The sequence below is a fragment of the Suncus etruscus genome, chromosome 15, assembly GCF_024139225.1.
Source record: "Suncus etruscus isolate mSunEtr1 chromosome 15, mSunEtr1.pri.cur, whole genome shotgun sequence".
Taxonomy (NCBI): Eukaryota; Metazoa; Chordata; class Mammalia; order Eulipotyphla; family Soricidae; genus Suncus; species Suncus etruscus.
In genome coordinates this window covers 85,839,938-85,866,129 of record NC_064862.1, presented here as the reverse complement: position 1 = coordinate 85,866,129, position 26,192 = coordinate 85,839,938, and the positions used below count along the sequence as shown (strand labels likewise).

Sequence of the window (26,192 nt, the reverse complement as noted above, 5' to 3'; positions counted from 1 at the left end):
GTGGTTGGTTCGAATCCCGGTGTCCCATATGGTCCCCCGTGCCTGCCAGGAGCTGTTTCTGAGCAGACAGCCAGGAGTAACCCCTGAGCACCGCCGGGTGTGGCCCAAAAACCAAAAAACCAAAAAAAAAAAAAAAAAAAAGTGGAAAGAGCATGTGGCTCGCGAGCCGCAGGTTGCCGACCACTGCATGGGATGTTGGACATCAAACCTGGGCTGGTTGCATGTACGGCAAATGCCCTCCCCACTGTCCTATAGCTCAGAAACCTAGCTTGTCTCTGCTTCTGCTCGCCGCCTTCCTTCCACATAGTTTTGTGGAGGCAACAAGCAAGTGTCTGTCCCTCCCTCTGGGACTGGGATGCCCTGGCCTATGTCTTTGTCAATACATTTTATTTTTTGTTCTTCTCGCCTGGGCGACATGTGGAGCGTGAACAGGCAGTGTGCAAAAATGATGGTGGGCAGTGTGGGTGTGCCCCGCCGTCACCCACCCTGGTCCCGTGCCCTCTAACACTGAGCAGGGACAACTGGGAAGTGTGTGTTTGGGGAGGGGGGTTCGGAGCATGGATTCCCCACCCCAGGGAGCGCCGGGGAGATTGCATGTGACGCTACTGCTGCTGCTTCTTGGGGTTCTAGGAGCACCGGGGCTCCACCTCGAGGGTGGTTGAGGCCCTCGGGGTTGGGGGGGCACTGTTGGACTTTGGCACCGGTCTTACTTGTCACTTGACAGAGACCCCGGGCCCCCACCAGAGGGCTGGGACCCAATAAAGAAGGAAAGTGGATCCTCCCCCAGGATGCTTGTCTGGGTGGGGGGGACCCTCATCACTGCCCAGACGGCATAATACGAGTGGAGTGTCCCACATAGGGGAAAAAGGGGGTGTCTTCACTTCTGGCAGTCATTCTGCTCTCACCCCTCAGGAGGGGTCCCTGAGCCCCCTCACGGGATACTGCATAATTGTGGGGACTTTGCTTTTGGCTGGCGGGGGCCAGGTTGTCCCCCACTCCGACGGCAGCTGTGATCTCGGTCTCCTCACTTCACAGGCCTCTTCCGGCCTGGCCCTTCCCAGCAGGGCACATGTGACCCCGAAGGAGAACTGCTCGAGCAGGCCCCAGGCCTCGGCTGGTCCCCCGATCCTCCATCCTCGCTGTTCTCGGGGAGGCGGCCCTCCTTGGGTCACTGGTCCAGGTCCGATCCTGGATGGGCAAGCCCTGCAGGCAGGCCCAGCCCGACGTCCTGCCCCTCTGGGGGTGGGCTGGTGGTGGCGACTTCGAGCAGTGGGGTTGGCGCCCAGCCCTGCCGCGGCCCCGGGCCTGGCTCCTCCGGGCTCGGCTTCAGTTGTCCAGGCCCTGGCTGTAGGGCGCGGCCAGTTCGTCGGCGTCGCTGTCCGAGCTGCCCTCGCTGTCCTTGGGCGGCCGCTCGAGGCGGCGGAAAAAACGCGCGTCGCGGGGGGACAGGGGGTACAGCGCGCCCTGCAGCGCCGCGCCCACGCCCAGTAGCTCCTCGTCCGACGACGGCAGCGACTCCTCGTCCAGGTGGCGCGCCAGGCTCAGCCCGTCGAAGGCCAGCGGGTCCTCGAAGGCCGGGGGGCCCTTCAGCAGCCGCACCTGGGCAAGGGGGCGTGCGCGCGCTGGGAGAAGGCGCAGGGCCCGGAGCCCCGCCCCGCCCAAACCCCGCTGAAACCCCCCCCCCCCGAATCGCATGATCACCCCTTAGCTGGGGCCCCAGCGCTCACCTCGGCTTTCAGCTCTTCGATTTGATCTTTGAGCTCGCGGATGTATTGCGACGAGTCCGAGTGGTTCAGCTGGCCCTGGATGCGGCCCTCTTCCCTCTGTGGGACCCGCTAGGTTACCATGGCCTGGACCCCCGCACGGGTCTCGAACCCCCCAACCCCGGGTCCGCTCCGCCTGGAGTAACCTGGACCGCAACCATCTAGATTCCTAGTAGGCCCCGCCAAATATGGCCTCGACCCCGCCCCTTATACAGAAAGGCCCCGCCCAAATAGTTTAGAACACGCCCCTCTTCAGACGGACCCGCCCCTTTCCAGCAAGACAGACCACGCCTTCGATTTGACCCGCCCAGTTCTGACTTAAGACACGCCCCTCTGTAGATGGCCCCGCCCCTTATCCAACACAAACCACGCCTCCGATCGGACCCCGCCCAGATCTGACTTAGAACACGCCCCCCGAAGATGGCCCCGCCTCTAACATGGCCTCGAGCCCGCCCCTTATCCAGAAAGGTCCCGCCTCTGATTTGGCCCCGCCCAAATACAATTTAGGACACGCCCCTTTCCAGCAAGACAGACCACGCCTCCGATCTGATCCACCCAGTTATGACTTAAGATACGCCCCTCTGCAGATGGCCCCGCCTCTTATCCAGCACAGACCACGCCTCCTATCGGACCCCGCCCAGATCTGACTTAGAACACGCTCCCTGAAGATGGCCCCGCCCCTAACATGGCCTCGAGTCCGCCCCTTATCCAGAAAGGCCCCGCCTCTGATTTGGCCCCGCCCAAACACAATTCAGGACACGCCCCTCTTCAGATGGCCCCGCCCCTTTCCAGCAAGACAGACCACGCCTCCGATTTGACCTGCTCAGTTATGACTTAAGACACGTCCCTCTGCAGATGGCCCCGCCCCTTATCCGGCACAGACCGCGCCCAGATCTGACTTAGAACACGCCTCCTGAAGATGGCCCCGCTTCTAACATGACCTCGAGCCCGCCCTGCCCAACACAGGCCACGCCCCAATCAGGTCCCTCCCTTTGCCGGGCCAGGCTCCGCCCCGCGCTCACCTGGATCTCCAGCTCGGCGATGCGCTGGCGCATCTCGGCCACCGCCGCCATGCTGTCCGCCTCCCGGAGTCGCACGGCCATCACCTCCTCTTTGCTCTGCAGGGAGCGAGCGGGACCGTCAGGGCAGCTCAGGGGGGGGGGCGGCCGAGACTCAGGGGGGGCCCCGGTCGGGGATCGGACCTTGCACTCGGCCTCCGCCTGCTTGCGGCGGCTCTCGCTGAGCTGCGTCTGCAGGCCCTTGTTCTGCGCCCCGAGGTACTGCAGCTTCTCCTGCAGCGCGGCGCGCTCCGCCTCCACGCGGTTGAGCAGGTTGCGGTGGATGTGGTCCTGCGGGCGGGGATCGGGGCTCAGCGCCCTCGCCCCGCCGCCGCCCCGCACCCCGCGGCCGGTGCCCGGCCCCCCAGCCCGTGAGCACCTGCGTCTCGAGCTCCACCACGCGCTGCCGCAGCTCGCGGCCCTCGGCCAGGGCCTGGGCCTCGCGCAGACGCACGCTCATCAGCTCGTCCTGCAGCTCGCTCAGCGCGAGCTTCCGCGGGGACTCCTTCCAGCGGCCGCCGCGGGACAGGTGCGCCTGCGGGCCCAGGTGCGCGCTCAGCCCGCGAGCCCTGCCGCCCGGGCCAGCCCTCGCGCCGGGCCCTCACCTGCCAGGTGTCCGACAGCTCCTGCAGCTGGCGCTTCAGCTCCCGCGCCGACGCCACCGCCTCGCCCTCCCGCACCTTGAGGGCCTTCAGCTCGTCCTGCAGCTGCGCCACGTTGTTCTCATCGGGCAGCGCGCTGTTCCTCTGCAGCGGGCGGGGGCGGATGGGACGGGAAGTGGGCCGAGGCCGGAGGGCGGGCAGCAAGAAAGGGGGGGCTGGCCCCTAGGGAACACCCTCCCCAACACACACACAGACACCCACACCCACCCCTACACCCAGGAACAGCTTCACCCTGATGCATGTGGAAAGGCAGGGAGCTGGAAGCTCAGCTGTGCCAGAGACATCTGGGAGCGTACCCCAACAGGGCTGCTCCTGTCCATCCCAAACCCAGCCCCAGGTGGTTGGGCGGCTCTCTGTTGGGTGGCCTTGCTCAGGGCTCCTCTGCTTCCACCTGGCTTGAAACCCGGGTGGCTGGGGGCTCTCAGGGGATTCACAAAAGCCATGACAGGTGTGGCACTGTGCATGACATGCGCGTTTTGGGCATGCATGCGCACAAGATTCATGTTTGCAAGTACATATGGGTGCACACGTTTTCAGTTTCCAGCATGTTTTCAGTGCATGCATACATGTTGCATGTGGCTGTTATGAATGCATGCTGTGTATGACATGCAAGCTTACATTAATGTCTATATGAATTCATATTTCCATCGTGATACACATTTGTTCACACGTGCAACATGACAAACCCTGCACCTCCAGGGTTTGGCAGTGGCCCCCCCCCGAAGGAAAGGTGGGTGTGAGGGGCGCAGCCTGCCCACCTTTTCCATGTCCAGCACCTTGTCCTGCAGCTCACGGAGGGCCCCAAGCGTTTCTGCCTCTCGTAGCCGTGACTGCTCCAGCTCCGTTTCCAAGTGGGTCACAAAGTCTTCGGTGAGCCGTGGGTTCTCCTGGGGTGGGCACAGGGCCATACTGCTGGGTGGGGCTCATAGCCAGCCAAAAGGGCCCCAATGGGGCAAAGGTGCCTTCCCAGAGCCCCCCAATATGACTCTGTTACATAGGTAGGTGAAAAGTGCCCCTAGACCTTTCTTTACCTCTAAACTGGTGGGGAGCAGCTGAACCCCTTCTTTGGGGGCTGGTGCTCCAGCCCTAGGGTCTTGGCACCTGCCTGAGTGACAGCTTTTATTTCAGGGAGTACATCCAGAAATGGTCAGAGCTTAACTCCAGACTCTGCGGTTAAGTATCCTGGCAGTGCTTGGGGGACCATATGGGCTGGGGGGTACCCACGATGGCCATGTGCAAGGCAATACTAGCACTCCCCACTGTACTATCGCTCCGGCTTCCTCTCTCTTTTTATTTTGGGGGACAGACCGGGCAATGCTCAGGGCTGGCTCCTGACTCTGAACTCAGGAATCACTCCTGGTGGCATTTGGGGGACCCTATGGGATGTGTTGGGGATCAAACCCATGTCGGTCATCTGCAAGGCAAGCGCTGTCCCCGGTGTGCTATCGCTCCAGCCCCACCAGCTCCCTATCTTTTTACCTTATTTCTCAGAAAGCCATGCAGAGGGGACCTTCTGTATATTTTTTCGAGGGGGTGGTCTCACTAAGCATTGCTGGGGTTGGAATCTGGCCCCCTGCCACATATAATCCCTGCACAAAGCCTGCTGAGCTGGCCCAGAGGAGACCCTTGAATGGGACATTGGTCCAGGACTGGCTAGGATCACAGCAGCAGCAGTGGTGGTGGTCTCAGATGTGGACCTGGCTTCTCAGCCTCCTGTCTACCATCACACACACACACCCCCCTTTTCAGAACATGAGGGTGTGGGGGCTGGAGCGATAGTACAGTGGGGGAGGGCACTTGCCTTGCACATATCCGATCTGGGTTCAATCACCAGCACCCCATACGGTTCCCCAAGCTTGCCAGGAGTAATTCCTGAGCACAAAGCCAGGAGTCAGTCCTGAGCATCACCAGGTGTAGCCCCAAATCCTTAAGAAAAAAAGCAAAGATAAGGGGGCTGGAGAGATAGTACAGCTTTGCTAACAGCAGACCTAGTTTTAATCCTCAGCATTCTATATGGTTTCCCAGCACTGGGAGGAGGAGTAATTCCTGAGTGCAGAGCCCAGAGCGTAGCTGGGTGTGACCCCAAAACCAAATAAATAAAATAAAAACAGGAGGGAAGAGTGTAGTTATTTTCCTTCTACACATGCAAAGTCAGTACTCTGTTGCTAGGCCTCCTCCCCATCCCAACTAGGAGGGAAGGGGGAAAAGAGTTCATTTGGCTTATTTTTTCCTTTGGGAGGGGGGAAGGGAACTGGGAGTTGGTTTGGGCCACACCGAGCAATGTTCTGGGCTTACTCCTGGCAGTGCTGGGGGAACTATGGGATGCTGGGGATCAAGCCCAGGTTGGCAGCATGTAATGCAGGTGCCCTACCTGCTGTGCTATTGCTCCAGATGTACCCACTGTTTCTTGGGGGGGACTTCATCACCCTGAGGGCTCAGCCCTGGACTGTAGCAGATAGGGGGGACCCTCACCTTCCCTGTGTATGGTGAGAGTGAGTGTGGGGTTTAGGGACCACAGCTGCCATGGACTCATTGGATAAGGGAACTCTGGGTCCCACCCACCAAAGTATCTAGAATCCCCCGACCCTGCAACAGATGTGAGCTGCTCCTACAATTCCCATCCAGACAACCCAGATCAACGTGGCCTGGGCCTGCATACTGAAGGAGGAAGCCCCCCTCTTTCATGTGCCCCATACTAGAGTCTGGCAGTTAGCCTCTGGGAAAAGCCTAACAGCCCTTCTGATCTTAAGGGCAACGTTATAGGGAAACGTTTGGGGGCCACAGAGCTTACTCCTGGCGGGGCTTGGGGATCGAACTACGGTTGTCCACATGCAAGAAGACAAAGCCCTCCCTGCTGTACTGGCCGCAGAAGCTATGGATTCTTCAGTGACCCACACCCTCTGAACAATCTGGTTCCCAGGAAAACATACTCTCCCCTCGGACCCTCGCCCCTATGTGGGTGGGTGCTCGCAAGTGGTGAATCTGCGCAGGACTCTGGATGCCCCTGATTCCCACTCAAGATCATTCCTAGAATGATTCCTAGAAGACGCTGCCACCATAGGCGTGGCTCCAGGAACCCCTGCCCACCACAGATCCAGGGATCAAAGATAGAGCCCAGAAGATGCCTGCCTAGATGTGTGGGCGTGGCCCAGGAGGCCCTGCCCACAGATCCAAGTTAGAGCCCAGAAGGTACTCAGTGTGTGGGCGTGGTCACTGGAGGCCCCGCCCACCACTGGTCCAGGGGCCCGAGTTAGAGCCCAGAAGAGGCCTGCCTGAGTGTGTGGGCGTGACTCCGGAAGGCCACGCCCACCACTGGTCCAGGGACCCCAGAAGGTGCCTGACCATGTGGGCGTGACTCCTGGAGGTCCCGCCCATGCCCAGTTAGGAGCCTGAAGCTCAGCTCGGATGGGTGGTGCCTTTGCCAGAACGCGCCTGCGCATGGGGACGGGGGCGTGGTCCAGGGAGGCCCCGCCCCACTACCTGCTGCTCCTGCAGCTGCCGGATGGTGCTCTGCGCCTTCTGCAGGTCCTCGGTGGCCGAGCTGCACTGCTGCCGCACCACCGCCAGCTCCCGCTTGATGACGTAGTTCTCCTCGGCCTCCTGCGCCCGGGTCACCTGCCCCTGAACACAGCGAGGACCGGATGCCATGACTTCGAGCGCGGGAGAGGTGGAGGGGGTGTTGCCCAGCCAGGGTGGAGGCGGGCAGAGAGGGAAGAGGGGTGAGGCTTTGGCCTGGAGAGCCTGGGATGGGGCTACCCCCTGGCCCACCACCCCGGGGACTAGGCTGGAGAGGTGGCCGTGGGCAGGTAGTCACAGCTTAGGGCTCTACATGACAGGCAGGATCTGTCAGGGCCTGAAGGGGGTCTTGGCGGGGCCTGAGGTTTCTCCCTGGCTGGTCCAGGTGAGAGGCAAAAAATGTGATTTGTTTTTGTTTTTTAGGCCACACCTGGTGGTGCTCAGGGTTTATTCCTGGCTCTGTGCTCAGAAATCACTTTTGGCAGGCTCAGGGGACCCACGGGATGCTGAGATCGAATTTGGCTTGGCCTTGTGCAAGGCAAACGATCTACCCACTGTGCTAAATATCACCCCGGCCCCGAGAGGCAAGCAAGTCTTGATCCAGAGGTCACATTGTGTGTGTGTGTATGTTTTTATGTATATGGGGTGCAGCAGAGGGTTCCAAACTCCAGAGGGGCCGGCTGATGGGGGAGATGGACTCTGGGGTTTCCATCTGCCCCTCAGTGTCATTGTTTCACACCTACCCAGGCAGGGCCCCCATTCCAGGCTCAAAACCACCAGGGATGGGGCAGAAGCATCCAGAAAAAGCCATGCAAGATGAGGCTGCAAAAGCAGTGTGTGTGTGTGGATGATGCCGGGTTTTGGGGAACAGAGCAGAGAGCAATGGGAGGTCAGAGTGGTGTATGTGTTCGTATACACACACAGGTGTATGGTGGTGAGGCTCAGAAGTACTGTGTACACCAGAGTTTGCCCGGTGTGCCCCCAGGGTTCTGATCACTCCTGGGTCCCCCCCAATCCCAGAGTCCGTGAGGAAGCTTCCTGTGCACACTGACACCAGGCCCATTCCACATACTGACCCCCCAGCTCTGTCTCCCCTGAGAAGTAGCCCCCAGATGGCCCCATGCATGGTGCCAGGCCGGCCCCTTTGCCCCTGCCCACCCCAGGGATGGCAGCGGCCAGGAAAGAGGCGGTCACTGGCTGTGGTGAGCAGGGACCACAGAGCATGTGGAGAAGGAAGCAGAAAAGCTACAGTACCTGGATCAACCTATCAGCCAGGGCCGCGCTCTCCTACCCGGCCGAGGGGGGTCCGAGCGACAGGGGGAAGAGGCAGAGCGGAAGACGCGGGGGAGACAGGAAGGGGAGACACAGACAAGAACCACTGGTCACTAAGGCACACGAGCCACTAGCTCTAGAAGCAGGGAGAGAGGAGTGAGACCCAAGAACCAGACAGAGAACCAGCAGGGGACCCGGAGGAGGACCAAAGCCAGCGCCAGCTCCACCCTGGAGCGGGGCCTGTGTGTGCGGGGGGGGGGGGGGGGGGGGGGAGAAGAAAAGGGGGGTCCTGGCAGCTCGCCTAGGCTGCCTGCTGAGAGTGGCAGAGCCTGTCCAAAACCTCTGGGGCCTCAGGTCACGAAACCTGGCTCTCTGTGGGACAGGGGGTACCAAGAACTGGGGGGTTCTCCTCCAAATGTCATATGGGGTGCCCCATGCCCCCTCTAGGGTATCCTGCCTTAAAGCTGGGATTATCTTTGCCTCCCAGCATCTCTACCCGTATGGCCCCCAAGGGCAGGGAGCACAAATGGAATTGTGTTCTTACCCCTAAGTCAAATATCCCCAAATCCGCGCAGGGCTGCAGGGGCCCCCACACACCCCACCTCCAGGCCTAATAGGGCCTCAAGGGCACGGTCAGTCTGTGGGGTCCCCAGCACCTGGCCTGGGGGGGGCGATGCCACAGATGATGGGCACACCCCTCACCTTCTCCAGGGTCTCGATTCGCTGTTTCAGAAGTCGGTTCTCCGTGCGCAGCCGCTGTGGGGGAGAGAAGCATGTCAGGGCCCGTCTCCTGTGTCTTGAGCACGGGGCAGGGCTGGGCACTGGGCCCTTATGACCGCCACTTCCTGGGTCTGGGGTCCCCTAGACCCAAACCCCAGCTTCCACCTTCCTTCCCGCGCTGATGGTGCCGGGGATCATCAGGGGACACAGGAGGGAAGGGGACCTCTGTGGTGCTGGGGGACTATAAAATCAAGGCTCCCAAGTTCAATGCCACCCTGGAACCTTCAAGCTTTTTCCCGAGTCCTGCTGCTGAACTTTGGGTTGATGTTTTGTTTTGTGCCAGGGATCACACTGGGCTTGGCTGCACGCAAGGCAAGTGCCCTGCCCACTATGCTACAGCTCAAGCCCCAAAGCTTCGATTCGAACCCTGCTCTGTGGAATCAGCCGCTGAAGAAGATGAGGGGGAGACTCTGCTAGGCCTTGGGGATATGTCTTTCCCACTAGGGGAGGAACTGGGGATCCTCATTCTCTGCCACCACTTGGATACAGTATACATGCTTTTGTGTGTGGCAGAAATGAGGTTGACAGCCAAAAAAAGGAGAGGCAGTGGTGCCTGGGCTTAGAGGCTCTTCACGTTCTGGAACCCCCAAACTTCAGCTAAGGAGAGGCCTCCAGAAGCCATGAAGTCTCCGCTAGAGGTGGCTGCAGTAAAAGGCTCCGGATCCCTCTCCAGCAAGTGTTCCCCCCCCCCCCCCCAACCAGGTCCCAGGATATTCCCTGTGACAGGGCAGACTAGGAAGGGGCGCCCCCTAGCGGTGACAGGCTGCAAACCAGGCAAGGTTGGTGGGATAATGGGGTCCTATTTGTGGACCCCTCTTTTCTGAATTCTTTTTGTGTTTGGACCACATCCAGCGGTGCCGACTCCTGCTCTGCACTAAGAAATGATGGGATGCCAGGGATCAAATCCACGTCAGCCTCAAGGCAAGTGTTCCTCTTGCTATACTAACTGGCTCAGCGTTCAGAAATTATTCATGGTGGGTGGGTTTGGGTAGCCATATAGAATACTGGGAACTGAACCTGGGTTGACTGCTGTGCAAGGCAAATGCCCTCTCTACTGTGCTATCATTCCAGTCCCCTCTCGTTTGATTTTTGAGTTGCACCGTGTGTTCAGGGGTTGCTATTTCCACATTAGTCCTCCTGGGGTGGAGTTCCGGGAACTGGAACCCAGGCGGGCCCCGCTAAACCCTCTCCCCAGTTTTGGACTCACTTTGATCTCAATCTGCTCCTCCATCTCCTTGCTCTTCATGGCGGCATACTCCTTTTCCAGCCTACAGGGGGTTTGTAACAGGGGGAGTGGGGGGGATGTGGTGATCTTTCAGACCTGGAGGGGGTACCCCCTTACCTCCAGTCCTCTGCCCACCTAGGCCTCACCTCTTCATCTTCTTGGGATTGTACTTGACTTGGTAAGCCTTGAGGATCAGCTTGTCAGGGCAGCTGTCGAACTGGTGCGGAATCACCCTCTGGAAATACTAGGGAGACATGGGGGGGTCATGATCTAATAGTTCTGCCCGAGTTCCTGCTATTGTGGAGGGAAGTGAGGGAGGGGGTACTGAGGCAGTATGAGGTTATCTTCTAACACTGGGTCCTGTGAGTGGTGGGTTTCTGGTCAGGGGGAGTGGCAGCGACCCCGGAGCACTGAACGGGGAGTCAGGGGGAGATTGGCTATAGCACCCAGGGCAGATGGGCTGATCTGAGGAGTGAGAAGCTGGGAGTGATGATGGTGAGGGAGGTTGAGAAATCCAGGCCAGCCTGGAAGCAACGCACCCCCACCCCAGGCTAAGCTTAGCCAAAGGGTTAAGTGTGGCTGCAGGAACTCTGGCTCCAACTCCCTAGCCCAGCTGGCCTGCTCTGGCAGTGTGGACAAAGGATGTCCGTGTCCGCGGGCACAACTGTGGCCTTTGTGCATTCTTCCCCAAAGCACCAGCTGGAGGGGGCGTGGCCCTGAGGGGCGTGGCCTATAGGGGGGCAGGACTGGGGCAGCAGGGAGTGGGGACCAGGACACCCCCAACGCTTGCCAGCCCTTCTGTGTCTTCACCAGGCCCTTGCCAGGCTGGAGGTGCACACTGTGGTCCCCACGTTGGGTGACAACAGAGGCAATGGGAAGGGGTCAGACATCAGAGATATCTGTTTGGTTTTCTGTTTTTTTTTTGGGGGGGGGTGCCACACCTGGAGGTGCTCAGGGTTCCCTGAGGTCCAGGGGATCCTATAGGGTGCCAGGGATCAAACCTGGGTTCTAACCCTACCTGCTATACTATTTTTAAGCCCCAGGGATATGTCCTGCGTGGGCTCCCAGGGTTCCTGCTTCCCCCCCATTCTGCTGGCCCACCTGGGACATGCCCTCCATGTCCAGCTGCATCAGCTCTGTCTGGTTCACCTGAAGCAGGGCCAGACCCACCCGGAACACGATCTCCAGGCCCTGCAAAAATGGGAAGGTGGCTGACTCAGTGTGTGTGTGTGGGTCCCCAGTTCCTTCTGGGACCAAATCATGATCAATCGTTTCACCAGGATGGGCATGGAGGGGGTTTCGCTGGGGCCCTGTTGGCAGAGGGTCTCACCTCATACATGAAGATGTCAAAGACACGGGTGGCGACAGGCAGCGGGAAGGTGGTGAGGAAGAGTGTGAGGAACCAGGAGGAAGCGTACATGGACGTGTGGAAGCTCTGCGAGCGGAAGTGGGTGTTCAGGTCCGGGAGCTGCTCCTGCAGGGTTTGGAGTGTGGGGAGGTGGTGCTGCTGTGAGGAGGGCGCCTAGGTGGCCTAACCCCAATCCCTGACTTGGAAGTGATGGTCTGGCTGCCCTGAGCCACTTTCCCCTCGCCCCCTCCGGGGACCCCTTGGCAGTGAGTAAGGCTGACCCCAGCAGGGTCAGGTGAACACAGCTGGAGGAAGGGGCCAGAGGCAGGTTTTAGGGGGACCTGAGTATCCATGCTCAGGGGTGGTTTCATCATCACATTGACAGAAAGCTGGGGAGGTTGGTGGGGGGCAGGAAGGGGCTGGGTAGCCCCTGACTCAGGGAGAGGGGCAAGTGCCCAGAATTCCTGAGCCACAGGCACTGCAACACTCCTTCCCATGATGCCTGCAGGTCGTCCAAGTCCCAACTGAAAAGAGGTGACAGAGACCAGGGAAATAGAGGCAGGGAAGATGTCAGGATGCCCTTCACTGATACCGTGGACTCTGGGGGTGCGCCTTCACCCCCATCGTTGTAGAGGTATGCAACTACTTCTGCTATCACTTCTTCAGGACTTAGACCACCTGCTCCCCACCCAGTTGAGGGGTGAGTGGTGACAGCATTATTCCTTGGAAGGCTCTCCCAACTAGGACCTCTGATGTGCAGCTGGCTGCAGGAGGAGGCTGGGACACACTTGCATGCATATTTGTGTCCTTGCATGTTATACATACTTGGGTGCAATTATTATTATTTTTTTACCACACCCAGCAGTGCTTAGGGGTTACTCTGGACTCTGCATTCAGGAGTCATTCCCAGCAGTGCTCAGGGGACCATATGGGATGCCGGGGATTGAACTGGGTCAGCCATGTGCAGGGTGAATGCACTCTCTGCTGTGCTGTCACTCCAATCCCGTGTGCGATTATTTTGATGTGTTTGCATATATGTGTGGTGCATGCTTGCATGTACATGTGAATGCTGGTGTGTGCTTCTGTGCATGCTTACGTGCAAGTGTTTGTGCTCACTTACATGCACAGGTGTGTATGCAGACACGAGTCGTGCTTACATGTATAAGCATACAATCAACCATGTGATTACATACATGACACGATTGCACACATGAACGAACGAATATATGTGTTTGCTCACTTGCATGCCTGCATTTGTGCTTGTGTCCATCTCCAGGTATGTGCCAGTGTGAAATTTGCCTGCCAGCCCAGGGTGTCAGCCCAGGGCAGGGCCAGAGAGCAGCTACTTATCTCCAGAAAGGCCCGCCCTGTCCTTTCTTCCAGCTCTTCTCCCTTCATTGCTGCTTTCACCACACCCCAACTGACTGCCAGAGACTGGAGGATGTCAGATCTAATGAGTCTGCCCAGAAGCTCCCCAGGGAAGCACTGGCAGCCGGGCTTACCTGCAGCATGTACTCGAACTGGTAGATGCAGAGCCCCAGCTCAGCCATGCTGGGCTTGAAGAGCTCCCGAAGCCGGTACTCCTGCATTAGCCGCACGAACACACAGAAGGCCTCCTCCTCGGGCATCTGCAGGACCAGAGCCTGGGCAGGGTGCCGGGCACAGGCACCCTTCCTCCTTTCCATACTGCCTTTTCTCTTGGTTTGTTTTGGGGCCCCACTCAATGGTGCTCAGAGATCCTCCTGGCTCTGCACTCAGGGATCACTTCTGACAGTGCTCAGGAGATACTGGAGATTGAGCCCCGTTGGCTGCCTACAAGGCGAGTGCCCTCTCCACTGTCCTAACCTGCTGGCCCCTCCTTTCTGCTGCCTTGGAAGACAAGGCCTGGCTAGGCCATCTTCTTGGCCCTTCATAACAAAGTCGCCATCATGGCAGGATACGCATGTGCCATGCAAACCTTGGCTTCAGGATCAATCTCTGGCACTGTGCAGTGATGTGACCTGCTGGTGTGGTCTTATGGCCAGCAATATAAAGGCCCCCAACAAGATAAATCACCAGCACTTATTCTGGGGTCCTGACTCAGCCATGGGTGGGGGAACTTGGGAACCGGGTCTTCAGCACCTCAGTCCTCTGCTTTCTATTTCTTGTACCCGAAGTGGGAAAGCCTGACTGGCCGTCAGTGGGATTTGTACCCCAGGGTGCCTACAGAGCTTGCTGGGCAGGATGGGCCTCGTGGATGGTCTGGGGGCCAGGAGACAGGCGTCTGGATGTGGTGGGTGTGAGCCCTGGCTGGCACACTGGGCTTGCCCCCCCCACCTGCCGGGGCCCACCTACCTGCATGAGCAGCAGGCCCACGATGAAGGCACTGCCTTGGCAGTAGCCCACCTCCCGGTCCACCAGAGAGTAGGCCTGAGAGGGGACAGAGTGGTCTCAGAGACAGTGCAGGGCACCTGCAGGACACTTTCATTATTGTGGGATCAGGGATGACTCCAGGCTGTGTGCTAAGGGATCACTCCTGGCTTGGGGGGAGCCTATGCGGAACTGGGGATTGAATGTGAGTTGGCTGTGTGTAAGTCCTTTCTGTAATCTCTCTCTACCCCATGACATTATTATTATTACTATTTTGGTTTTGGGCCACACCTGGGATTACACTCACATTACTCCTGGCTATGCACTCAGAAATCGATGGGGGCCGGAGAGATAGCATGGAGGTAAAGCATTTGCTTTGTATGCAGAAGATGGTGGTTCGAATCTTGGCATCCCATATGGTCCCCTGAGCCTGCCTGGAGCGATTTCTGAGTGTAGAGCCAGGAGTAATCCCTGAGTGCTGCCAGGTATGACTCAAAAACCAAAAAAAAAAAAAAGAAATTGCTCCTGGCTTGGGGGACCATATGGGATGCCGGGATCGAACCAGGTCCTTCCTGGATCTGCTGCTAGCAAGGCAAACGCCCTACCGCTGTGCTATCTCATTGGCCCCTATTATTATTACTATTATTACTACTACTACTATTAATACTACTAATTTTGGTTTCATACCTATAAGTGCCCAGGGCTGACTCCTGGCTCAACCCTCAGGAATCACTCCAGGCAGGACTCAGGGACCTTATGTGGTATCAGGAATCGAATGCCAGTTGGCTGTGTGCAAGGCAAGCACCCTCCCTGCTGTACTATTTCTCCACCCCCTACGACTTTATTGTTATTATTATTTGGTTTGAGGGGGCCACACCCAATGATTCCTACTAGCTCTGCACTCAGGGATCACTCCTGGCGGGGCTGTGGAGAGGAAGGGCTGGGGGGCTCTTCACCTTCATGACGTTGAACAGGACCTCCTGGCCCAGGCTGTCCTGGCCCTTGAAGAACTCGTGCTCGGGGTAGGTGCGGGCGATGTCCCGGCGGATGAGCTTCTCGCAGGGCGAGGACATCTTCAGCAGCTCCGAATACTGGTTCTTCACGGGCATATCGGTGGCACTGCACAGCAGTTGCCACACTATGGCACGGAAGTGGTGCGGGATGCCTTTGCGGATCAGCTCCTGTGGGGTTGGGCGGGCAGGTGGGCAGCGCTGAGCTTGGGGAACCCGCCACTTTCTGGGGGCCTCCCCACCCCACCGCCACTCGCCACCCACCCTGAGCAGCTTCTCCTTGCGCCTCCGCCACTCGTCCCACTCGTTGGCGATGCGGCCCCACAGGATCCATGTGTCCTCCTCCAGGTGGCTCAGGTTGGAAGACGCCGAAGAGCTGGACACCAGAGACGAGCCGCTGTTCCGCCGGGAGCCGTTCATGGAGCGCATGGACTTGGAGTCGGCCTCCAGGAGACTGAGGGGCGCAGGGATGTGAGGTCAGAGATGGGGGCGAGGGGGACAGTCCCCCCTCTGATGGGGCGTCCTCCAGAAAAGAGAAATAGAGGAGGAGGAAGGAAGGAAGGAAGGAAGGAAGGAAGGAAGGAAGGAAGGAAGGACGGAAGGAAAGGCAGGACTAGATAGGTAGTACCAGACAGGGTAAGGGTAAGAAGCTTGCCTAGCATGTACCCTAACTGGGTTCAATCCCTGGCACTCTACAGGGTCTCTGGAAGCCTACTAGGGCTCTGAGCACAGAGCCAGGAGAAAGTCCTGAACACTGCTGAATGTGTCCCACCCTCCCTCCCTCCCTCCCTTCCTCCCTCCCTCCATTCCTTTCTTCCTTCCTCCCTCCCTCCTTCCTTTCCCCTCCTTCCCTTCCTTCCTCCCTCCCTCCCTTCTCTCCCTCCTTCTTCCTCCCTCCCTCCCTCTCTTCCCTCCTTCCTTTTTTCCTCCTTCCTATCTCCTTCTCTTCCCTCCTTCCTTTCTTCCTTCCTTCCTTCTTCCCTCCTTCCTTTCTTCCTTCCTACTTTCCTCCTCTTACTCTCTCCCTTCTTCCTCCCTCTCCCTCCTTCCCTTTCTTCCTTCCTCCCTCTTTTCCTTCCTCCCTCCCTCCCTCTTTTCCTTCCTTCCTCCCTCCCTCCTTCCTTCCCCCTCCTTCCCTTCCTTCCTTCCTCCCTCTTTTCCTTCCTTCCTCCCTCCCTCTTTTCCTTCCTTCCTCCCTCCCTCCTTCCTTCCCCCTCCTTCCCTTCCTTCCTCCCTCCCTCCCTTCTCTCCCTCCTTCTTCCTCCCTACCTCCCTCTCTTCCATCCTTCCTTTTTTCCTCCTTCCTACCTCCTTCTCTTCCCTCCTTCCTTTCTTCCTACCTCCCTCCTTCCTTCCTCCTTCCCTCCCTCCTTCCTTTCTTCCTTCCTACTTTCCTCCTCTTACTCTCTCCCTCCTTCCCTCCTTCCTTCCTTCCTTTCTCCTTCCTACCTCCCTCTCTTTCCTCCTTCCTTCTTCCTTCCTACCTCCCATTTTCCCTCCTTCTTCCCTCCTTCCTTCCTTCCTTCCTTCCTCCCTCCCTCCTTTCTCCTTTTTACTTCCCTCTCTTCCCTCCCTCCTTCCTTTCTTCCTTCCTACTTCCCTCTTACTCTCTCTCCTTCTTACCCCCTCTCTCCCTCCTCCCTTCCTTCTACCTTCCTCTCTTCCCTCCCTCCTTCCTTCATTCCTTCCTCCCTCCTTCCTTCTACTTCCCTCTCTTCCTTTCTTCCTTCCTACTTCCCTCTTACTCTCTCCCTTCTTCCTACCTCCCTCTCTCCCTCCTTCCTTTCTCCTTCCTACCTCCCTCTCTTTCCTCCTTCCTTCCTCCTTCCTATCTCCCTCTCTTACCCCCTTCCTCCTTCCTTCCTTTCTCTCTCCTTCCTTTCTCCTTCCTATCTCCCTCTCTTCCCTCCTTCTTTCCCTCCTTCCTCCCTCTCTCTTTCCTTCCTATCTCCCTGTCTTTCCTCCCTCCTCCCTCCTTCCTTCCCTCTTTCCTTCCTTCCTTCCTTCCTTCCTTCCTTCCTTCCTTCCTTCCTTCCTTCCTTCCTTCCTTCCTTCCTTCCTTCCTTCCTTCCTTCCTTTTTCCTACCTCCCTCTCTTCCCTCCCTCCCTCCTGTCCTTCCCTCCCTCCTCTCTCCCAGGAGTTCCTCCAAGCTCCTGCAGGCACAGTCCAGACCTCGCAGCCCACCACTTCTTGTTCAAGTCCATTGGTTCCTGGCCTGTGGCCTCCCAATCACTGATGACTGACTTGCCTCTAGACCTGAGGAAGGTTCTCGGGCCCTACCTAGGGCCAGTGGCTTTGTTCTCCTCCCTTTATCATCAGCGCTGCCCACAAGGAGTGAGGAAGGATGGAGAGGCCATTCTTGAACCCAGAACCCTCATGGTCGCACTCACCGGTTCTGCTCCTCCAGCTTGGCCAGCAGCTCCAACTCATCGGGGCTCAGGTTCTCAGAGTCGGAGGTGGGGGAGCAGGTGGGGGCCGACAAGGCCTCCTGAGAGGAGGAGTCAGGGCTCAGCATGAGGCTGGCCATGGCTGGCGGCTGGTCTGCTGGGAGCTGCACCCAGTCACAGTTCAGTCTGGATGTGGGGGAAAAAAGTGCTGTCAGCAAGTGGGGGTCACCCCATTCCACCTCGGGGAGCAGTTAAACCAGCTCTTATTAGGGGCCTCCCCCTGTGCTGAGTTGGTTTGCTGCCCTCTCCCCTTGTTTCTGGCCCAGCTGACACCCCTCAGTGCCTGTCCCTGATGCCGGACAGATTAGCCCAGGCATCCAGATGTTGGGGACAGGTGGGTTGCAGGCTGGGGCCCACAGCTGGCAGAGTGACATTACATGGGGTAAGGTGCCGGCCTTGTAAAAAGTCGACTTTGACCCAGCCCTGGGCACAGAGCTAGGAGTCAGCCCTGGCTACCACTGGATTTGGCCCAAATACCCACTGCATTTTTGGGGTCATATCCAATGGTGTGTAGGGGGGTCCTTCCCCGTAGTGTTCAGAGGACCATATGGTGCCACAGATGGAACTCAAGGTTCCTGCATGCAAATGCCCGTGCCCAGAACCACATTCATGGGCCCCTGAAAACCAACCAAATCTTTTTATTTATTCTTGTTCACTTGTTTTTGGGCACACACTTGTCCGTGCACAGGGGTTACTCCTGGCTCTATGCTCAGAAATCACACTTGGTAGGCTCGGGGGGACAATATGGGATGCTGGGAATCAAACCTGGGTCTGTCCCAGGTCTGCCGCATGCAAGGCAAATGCCCTACAACTGTGCTACCTGGCCCCAGGGATCACTTCTGATGGTGCTCAGGGGACCCGATGGGGTGCCAAGGATTGAACCTGGGTCAGCTGCATATAAGGCAAACACCCTTCCAATTGTACTCTCCCAAGTTTTTTTCCCCTCAAAATTGGTATGGAAGGGGCCAGAGTGATAGCACAGTGGGATGGCTTTTGTCTTGTACATGGCTGACCTGGGTTCGATCCCTGGCATCCCATATGGTCCCCCAAGCCTGCCATGAGTGATTTCTGAACATAGAGGCAGGAGAAAACTCTGAGCACCACTGGGTATGGCCTACTTTCCCCCAAAACCCAAAAACCTGGTGGGGCTCAAGGGCTACACTTGGCTCTGAGCTCAGGTGCGACCCCTGGCAGTATTCAGGGCAACTGCCTGTATTCTAGGGATCAAACTGGGCTGACCATGTGCAAGGCAAGTGCTTCCCTCTCTGTGCTCTCTCAGGCTCTGAACACTGAATTTGGTGCCCTTGAGTCAGCAGGGTCAGAGGTCAGAGACCCCCCTAGAGCCAGTCACAGGAGCAGACAGCATTCAGCGCTGCTGCTCTGACCTTCCTCTCGTCTCATCAACCAAAGTGGGTGGCTGGCACAGCCAGAAACCATCACTGGCCACTGTTCATTGTCTGGCGCTGCCAGTGGCTGGAGACCTAATTCTCCCAGGCGTGGGCTCAGCCGTGACACAGAGGAAGTGCCCGGAATTGGTGCACTGGCGGGAACAGACGGGCAAGGGCTGAGAGCTTGGGTCAGGCCAGCCAGGATGTATGTGTGTGTTGTGTGAGGAGCGGAGAGCTTCACCCCATGTTGAAAGCAAGGCTCCAGCGGAACTCAGGGTAAAGCAGGGCAGTGTTGGGGCAGGAGAGATAGTTCAGCAGGGAGGGGCCCAGCCCACTTCACTCTCTAGAACCCCATAGGGTTCCCTGAGCACTGCCAGGAGTTAGTAGGTCTAAAAACCCAAATAAAAGAAACTTAAAATCAATCGTGGTTCTGTGGTCTCCAGGCTAGTGTTTGGCCTCTCTGTGCCCCTCCAAGGGCTGTGGGAACAGAGCCTGGGAGCTCTTGGGGCTGGCAGAGGGCAGGTGGGAAGTGGGACTCCAGGATTCAGCTCTGCCTGGGGTTGGCACCCCCAGAAACAGGCATGGGGGGGTTTAGCCTGGTGGGGTTGTCCCAGGACCTCCTGTCACATTGATGCTTCCAGTCTGTTTTTAGAGTGAGCCTGAGCTAGCAGAGGGGGCTCAGAGGATGGGGACCCTCAAATCAAGGATGCAGGAGCTGCACACACCCTCCTGCACAGCTCCTACCTGTGGGCCCGTCCCCCCCCCCCCACTGTTTGAGGAGATCTCCTCCTACCCCGCGGATCCCTCCTTGCCACTCCCCCCCAAACCTAGTCTGATGCTTAGGTCTGCAGAGGGAGTGTCCAGACCCCTCTGTGTGTGGGCACATCAGCAGACCCCACTCCAGCCATCACAGATGAAAACACCCCCCATTTTTTCTTGTCTCACATCTGGCAGTGCTCAGGGCTGACTTCTGGCTCTGAGCTCAGCGATCACTCCTGGCAGTGCTCAGTAAACCTTATGGGGTGTCAGTGATTGAACCCAGGTCCACTGCATGCAAACAAGTACCCTCTTTGCTGTCTTATGGCTCTGGGCTCCTTGCTTTCAGGGGCAGTGTTGGGGAGGAAGGAACTGGGGGCTCTGGCAGGCAAAACCTATATTCCAGCCATGGGAGCAGTCTCCCTCTTCCGCATTCCCCATCTTCATTCAAACTCCTAAGGGGACAGCTGGCATTTAGGAGGTGCTTGAGGTACTTGAGAAGCTGTGCTGAGCCCAGGAAGACAAACACTCCCCAGAACAGTCTGAGATCAAAGTCAAGGGCAGGCGCAGGAGCAGCCATGACCTTGGCCAATGAATAAAGCACCTCCCCTGGGCCCCTCTTCTTTGCTACATTGCCCTCTGCTTTCCTGGGAGCACTGCACCCCAGAACACTGGCCATCAAGGGGCCTTCTGACCATTTCCGGTCTCACTCTGTTCCCGTCAAGGTCACAAGAACTGCCCCAGCCCAGAGGAGCCCAAGGACTTTAGGACAAGATGGCACGTGGGATCCCTGGGCCCCAACGCAAGGAATCTGGGCTAGGGTTGTGACTCGGTGATACAGAGCCAGGCTCCTGTGCCCAGGATCTGAGTTGTGCCCTGCACACTGAAAAAGGGAGGGAAAAAGAAACAAACAAACAAACAAACAGGCAGAGGGCTTGAAGACAAAAAATTTCTTTTCTGGGCCATAATGATAGCACAGTGAGAAGGGTGCTTGTCTTGCACGCAGCTGACCCAGGTTCGATCCCCAGTATCCTAGGAGTGAGTCCTGAGCTCAGAATCAGAGTAGCCTCTAAGCACTGCCAGGTGTGGACCTCTCCCCTCAATTTTTGTTTTCAACAGAAAAAGCGGAAGGAAAGAAATCTGAAGGAACTAAGGACTTCGGGAGATGGGAGAGAGTTCAGTAGGCAGCAGTGAGCAGTTTGGGGCCACTCCTGGCAGTGCTCAATGTTTATATCTGACTCTTTGCTCAGGAAGCACTCTTTTTTTTTTTGTTGTTGTTGTTGTTTTGTTTTTGTTTTTTAGGGCCACACTCGGTGACGCTCAGGGGTTACTCCTGTGGCTATGCGCTCAGAAATTGCTCCTGGCTTGGGGGAACCATTGGGGTCTCCGGGAAAATTGAACCGTGGTCCGTCTTAGGTTAGATGCTTGTGAGACAAAACGCCCTACCGCTTGCTCAGGGGACACTATGGGGTGCCAGAGATCAAATTTGGAGGCTGCTATGCACAAGGCCAGCGCCCCATCCACTGCATTGTGTCTTTAGCCCTCTCATTTCTGGGGCTCCATCCATCCCTGTGTGTCTGTGTGTGTGAGTGGAAAGGGCATATGGGGGTGTGTATATGGGGGTGTGATGTGCGTGCTTGCTTGTTGCTCTGTGTGTATCTATGTGATCTGTAGATGTGAATTGGGTATGCTGGGGGGGGGTCCTGTGTGCGGTGTGCTGTGTATGATTCCGTGTGTGTATAGGTTCTATGTGTATGGTATGTATATGGAGGTGGGGCATGAATTTTCTGTGGCTTGTGTGTGTACATCCAGCTAAACCCTGATTTCCTCATCTTTCCTGAGGACTTTGGAGCTAGCTACAGGGGTTCAACCCCCTCCTCGCCAACTGTCTCTCGGAGACCCTAAACTTGAGCACTTCTGACACAGGCCTGCAGGGAGTAGGGCCGGGCTGGCCTGGTCTAGAGGAAGGAATGCCCGGAACCTTCCTTAGGGCAGGAAGTCCCCTAGCTGTAGCTGTATTGATGGATTGAGATTTGAATTGGGAGGCAGGGTCTTTGGCCCACAGCTGGCAGTTCTCAGAGGCTACTTCCAGCTTGGTGTTGGGGTTCAAACCTACCCCCCAACTCACTGAGATCTTTCCCCCACCCCATCCCCAACTGCCTTTATTTCCTGCTGGATGAAAAAGTCCTGGGGGGTAGGGGTGGGGAGGCTGCCACTGTCTGGCTCCAGTGCACTGGGGCGTCCAATATTTGTGGTGTAAATCAAGGCCCACTGCTGGGGAGGCTCCCCCTAAACTCTTTCCCACCCCATGCAGTGGCCTTGTTTTGAGATGAAACACAGTGCAGCTAGGCTCATAAAGATCCTTAATGACAGCAGTAGCGGCAGGTGCCCTCAGGGTGCAAGCGGAGTGGGGGGGGGTTACAGGCAGAGTCCCTTCTGACCTACAAAAAACTCCCCAGCCCTGTGATGTCATCTGCGTCTTTGCGGGGGCCAAGAATAGGTTTGCTTCCAGCCACTCCCTCCATTTTCTCTATTTTGGGGTTCCCTAAGAGGGACTGAGCTAGACATTAGGAGACATGGCAACTTGGGGCATTGCATATGGCGTACCCTGATCCATCCCCATCATCAGAGGCTCCCCAGAGCAATGCCAGAGGTCACTTCTGAGCACAGAGTCAATTCCTAAGACTGAGGAAACCACCAGGAAGGAAAGTAGGTGAGAAGGTGACCATGGTGGGGTATGGGGGAAATAGTGCTGTAAAGAAGCTGAGCAGGTGGCTGCTGGATGGGTGTGTGGGGGGGCCTGGTGGGTCGCCACCTTTCCAAGTTCAAGCTCAACCAGGGATCCCTTTCCCCATGGTGGAGGCTGCCCTTTGGGACACAAGGGACTTTAGAATGAAGCTGTTGCAATGCAGCCCACATCCCCCCAACACCTACTGAGCCCTCCTGGGTCCTGTTCCCCCAGCCAGCACTCCTCCTTGCCCCTTTGGGCCCTCAACCCCTCAACTCCCTCTACCCTAAAAGCCACATTGGCTCTCAGCAGCAGGACCACAACAAGATGGGACAGAGACACCGAGAAATGGTGCATTTTTGAGGATTAAATGGGATAATATGGAGCCAGCATTGGGCCCTGTTCAACTGGGGGTAGCTCTAAGGCCCAAAGGGTTGCTTAAGGGTACCTGAGGGGAGCAAGGGATATGCCTGCCTGCCCCTCCTTCTTATCCCAGTACCTAACTTCATTCTGGGTCCTGGGTTGGGGGTCCCTGCAACAAGCGGCATGAACCACATTCCCCCCTCCATCACGATACAGTCAGAGACTGCACATGGGGGGGGACACATGGGAAAAAGTGTGTCAGCATTCACACACCCATACACCCCCTTAGGAAGCCCGGTCCTTTCAAGGGAGTCCCTTCTTTCTTTTTTGGGGGGGGGTGGGTTTCACATCCTGATGTACTCAGGCTCAGGGAACCCTATAGGATGCTGAGATTAAACCTGGGTCGGTGTTTGTAAGACCAGAGCCCTTCCCACGGTTACTATTGCTCTGGCCACACCCTATGGGATCTGCACATAATATGCACCTGAGAAAGAGAGACAGACAAAGAGACAGAGAGAGAGAGAGAGAGAGAGAGAGAGAGAGAGAGAGAGAGAGAGAGAAAGAGAGACAGAGAGAAAGAGTGAAAATGAGGGAGAGTGAGAGATAAAGAGCAAGCGAGAGATAGCAAGAGTGAGAGAACAAGAGAGACCTCCAGGACACTTTCCTGTCCCTGCATCCGGAGGCAAATGCCTGAACAAACCTCTCCCAACAGGCTGGAGAGATAGCACAGCAGCGTTTGCCTGCAAGCAGCCAATCCAGGACCAAAGGTGGTTGGTTCAAATCCGTGTGTCCCATACGGTTCCCCGTGCCTGCCAGGAGCTATTTCTGAGCAGACAGCCAGGAGTAATGCCTGAGCACCGCCGGGTGCGGCCCAAAAACCAAAAAAATAAAATAAAATAAAAACAAACCTCTCCCCACCCCACATCAGATTCCCCCCATGGCTCTGAAGCCCCTCAGTAGGCCCTCTCTCAGCACCCCCATAGACTACCTTCTGCAGGGCAGCTGTGCTAGACAGTGGCTGCCATCCCACAAGCTTCAACCCAGTGCAAGCAGGGAATCAATGGGGGCTACTGCCCCCCAACCACTCCCCCACTGGCCCAGGTGCTCCCCAGATCCATCAGCCCCCCCCAAGATCCATTTCACAGGCTGCCCTGTAGCTTTTTTTATTTTTGCCTCCCATTTTCCTGATGGACAAGTTGAGGCCTCCAGCCCACATGGGGCTTTTTCACCCCTGTGACCCCCTGGAATCAGTGGTAGTTACAAAGGAGCTCGGTTCTCTGGGGACAGTATGGGAGGGGGATCCCCAGGCTCCACCAGTCACATCACATTGTTGAGATGCTGGCATCTATCTGTGAGGGCTCTGGGCTGAGCCAACCCAGCTCCTTCCTGGGTGGGGGGGCCAGGAGCCGAGGGGCACCCTAAGTTGGAGCTGATGCACGATGGGAAGGGAAGATGTACCAGGCCAGCGGTGGGGGCACAGGGGTTACTCCATCCCAGCCCACTTTACCCAACGGGACCTCCAACATACTTTTTGTTTTGGGGCCACAGCTGGTGCTGCTTAGGGATTACTCCTGGCTCTGTGCTCAGGGGACCTAATGGGATGTCAGAAATTAAACCTGGGTTAGCTACATTTGACGCAAGCGCCCTCCCCACTGTCTTATCACGCCAGCCCCCCTCCCCACATTAATTTCTCCCTCTTGAATATGTCCCCGAACACGGTACTGCTGCTCCAGCCTATACCCCCAACTGGGGTTCGGGGGGCTGAGCATAAGACACCACAATAAAAGTGATTCCCCCACCAGCCCCAACAGCTCTTTCCTTTTGACAAAACACTTGAACCATGGGTGAAAGGTGTTGGGGGTTTGGGGGGCTGCTCCCCTGTGCAGGGCATACCCTACCATCTGAGAGTATGGAAGGAGCCCTGAAGGCTGGTTTTACTAGTCTGCTGAAGACGTCAGGATTTGGGGAGTACTGTATGAAGCCCTGCCAAGGGACTACGCTGCATCTGGGGTGCAGTTGGGACACCTGATGTGGGAGACAGTAGGTGTCTGATCTTTGGGGAGGGCAAAAGAGCAGCCTATCATCCTTTAGGGTGCCAACAGGCTGGTGTGACTGGGCACAGCGTGGGGGTGAGGGGCTCAACAGTCTGCCTGGGCTGGCACCAGGATTCTGGGAGTCCCCAGTGGTGGGTGGAAGTGTGGAAGTCCTAGATGCCTCTATGGGTGTGTGGGAGGGAGGGTTCCCTAATGGCCTGGATGTGTGTTGGGGAGTCCTAGAGAGTGCACATGTGTGTTGGGGGTGCATTTCAGGGCCTGTGCATTGGGGATCCAGAATGTCTGCCTTCAGGAGCTACTGGGGTTCATGAACATTCCTGCATGACAGCTAAAGGTTCCTGTGTGTGTGTGTGTGTGTGTGTGTGTGTGTGTGTGTGTGTGTGTGTGTGTGTGTGAGCAACCCTTTCAGAAAGGAAGACCGTGGAGGGGGAGATATGGGTACAGGTGGGGCTTTGTGGGGGGCACTCCGGTGGGTGTTGGGAAGCCCTTGGGAGTGATGTTTAGTGGTGTCCTTGCCAGGAGTTTGGGGGGTGTCTTTGGGTGGGAGACGGGCTGCCAGCTGAGTTGAGGGAGGAGGAAAATCCGAATGGACAACAGTCAGGGAGGGGGTCAGGGGTCAGACAGGATGGAGGGCCCTGAGGCTGGGCCTTAGGGGGTGAAGGGCAGGTGTAGGGGCAGGGACAAGGGTAGGGTGCCAAGGGGAATCTGCAAATGATCAGGATGCCCAAGGACAGGCACGGGGGGTAGGGTGGGGTGGGTAGGGAGCCGGCGTCTGCTGGGGTGCAGATGGGGGGCAGGTGCGAGGGGTGGGGGCTGGAGGACCTCCGGAAGGGTGTGTGTGTTGGGGGGTGTCCCGGGGGTCGGGGGAGAGGCTGGGCCAGGGTCTGGGCCTTGGGGCGCCTCCTGGCGAGGGGGCGTGGTGGGGGAGGGGGATCCTCGGGGAGGGGCCGCGAAGGATCGGGATGCCCGAGACGAGGGGCGATCGGGGTCTACGCTGGGGGCGCCGAAGACATCCAGCGCGGGCTCCAGGGCGAGGCACCCCGAGTTCGCATTTTTTGGCCCCCCGCGGGCCGCAGCGCCGCCGGCCTGGAAGGTGCCCGGGAGGCCCGGCCCCGCGCCGCCCCCTTACCTGCGCGGAGCTCGCCGCCATCGCCGTCCCGGGCCGCGCCTCCGGATCCCCGCCGCGCCGCTCGCCCCGCAGCCCCGGCCCGGCCCGGCCCCCTCAGCCGCCCCCCGGGACCGCGGCCGCCGCCGGCTCCGCTGCTGCCATTTCACCCGCTGACAGCAGCCGCTGCTCCGCCCCCGAGGCCCCGTCAGCCAATCCGAAGCCCTCAGGCTCAAAGACCCCGCCCACCGCACTGGAGTGACGGGACGGCTAGCCAATCGACGGTCATTCCGCGAGGGCGGCCCTGGCTACCGCCAGAAAGTCACCGCCTCTGCGGAGGAAAGCGAATCGAAATGCAGGAAGCGGT

At 57.8% G+C, this 26,192-nt stretch overlaps 2 protein-coding genes across 3 annotated transcripts in view; both read right to left on the bottom strand.

Annotated features, from left to right (window-relative positions):
- The window catches only part of LOC126031177 (CD209 antigen-like protein C), a 228,640-nt gene that overhangs the window by 76,938 nt on the left and 125,510 nt on the right, over positions 1-26,192 (bottom strand). The gene's annotated exons all lie outside the window — the stretch shown is intronic.
- On the bottom strand, positions 1,189-25,929 carry EVI5L (ecotropic viral integration site 5 like). 2 transcript variants are annotated; one of them, XM_049789416.1, is made up of 20 exons: positions 25,850-25,929; positions 17,375-17,557; positions 15,248-15,437; positions 14,930-15,154; positions 13,959-14,033; positions 13,127-13,252; positions 11,607-11,750; positions 11,378-11,467; positions 10,423-10,520; positions 10,259-10,319; positions 8,974-9,027; positions 8,254-8,286; positions 6,964-7,104; positions 4,242-4,370; positions 3,427-3,567; positions 3,201-3,356; positions 2,966-3,112; positions 2,786-2,881; positions 1,728-1,823; positions 1,189-1,599 (listed from the first exon to the last, which is right to left on the bottom strand). In XM_049789416.1, the coding sequence occupies exons 2-20, from the start codon at positions 17,509-17,511 to the stop codon at positions 1,327-1,329; spliced, it is 2,412 nt and encodes an 803-aa protein (XP_049645373.1). In that variant the 5' UTR covers positions 17,512-17,557; positions 25,850-25,929; the 3' UTR covers positions 1,189-1,326. The 2 variants fall into 2 exon arrangements, with proteins under 2 accessions (XP_049645373.1, XP_049645372.1); XM_049789415.1 differs by having other exon boundaries at positions 14,930-15,437.

Excerpts from the sequence above, each read along its gene's own strand:
- EVI5L (XM_049789415.1), bottom strand. The coding sequence starts at position 17,511 with ATGGCCAGCCTCATGCTGAGCCCTGACTCCTCCTCTCAGGAGGCCTTG. Across the intron at positions 11,468-11,606 it reads TTGACATCTTCATGTATGAG|GGCCTGGAGATCGTGTTCCG; the intron begins GTGAGACCCTCT and ends CCATTTTTGCAG. Across the intron at positions 3,568-4,241 it reads AGGTGCTGGACATGGAAAAG|AGGAACAGCGCGCTGCCCGA; the intron begins GTGGGCAGGCTG and ends CGCCCGCTGCAG.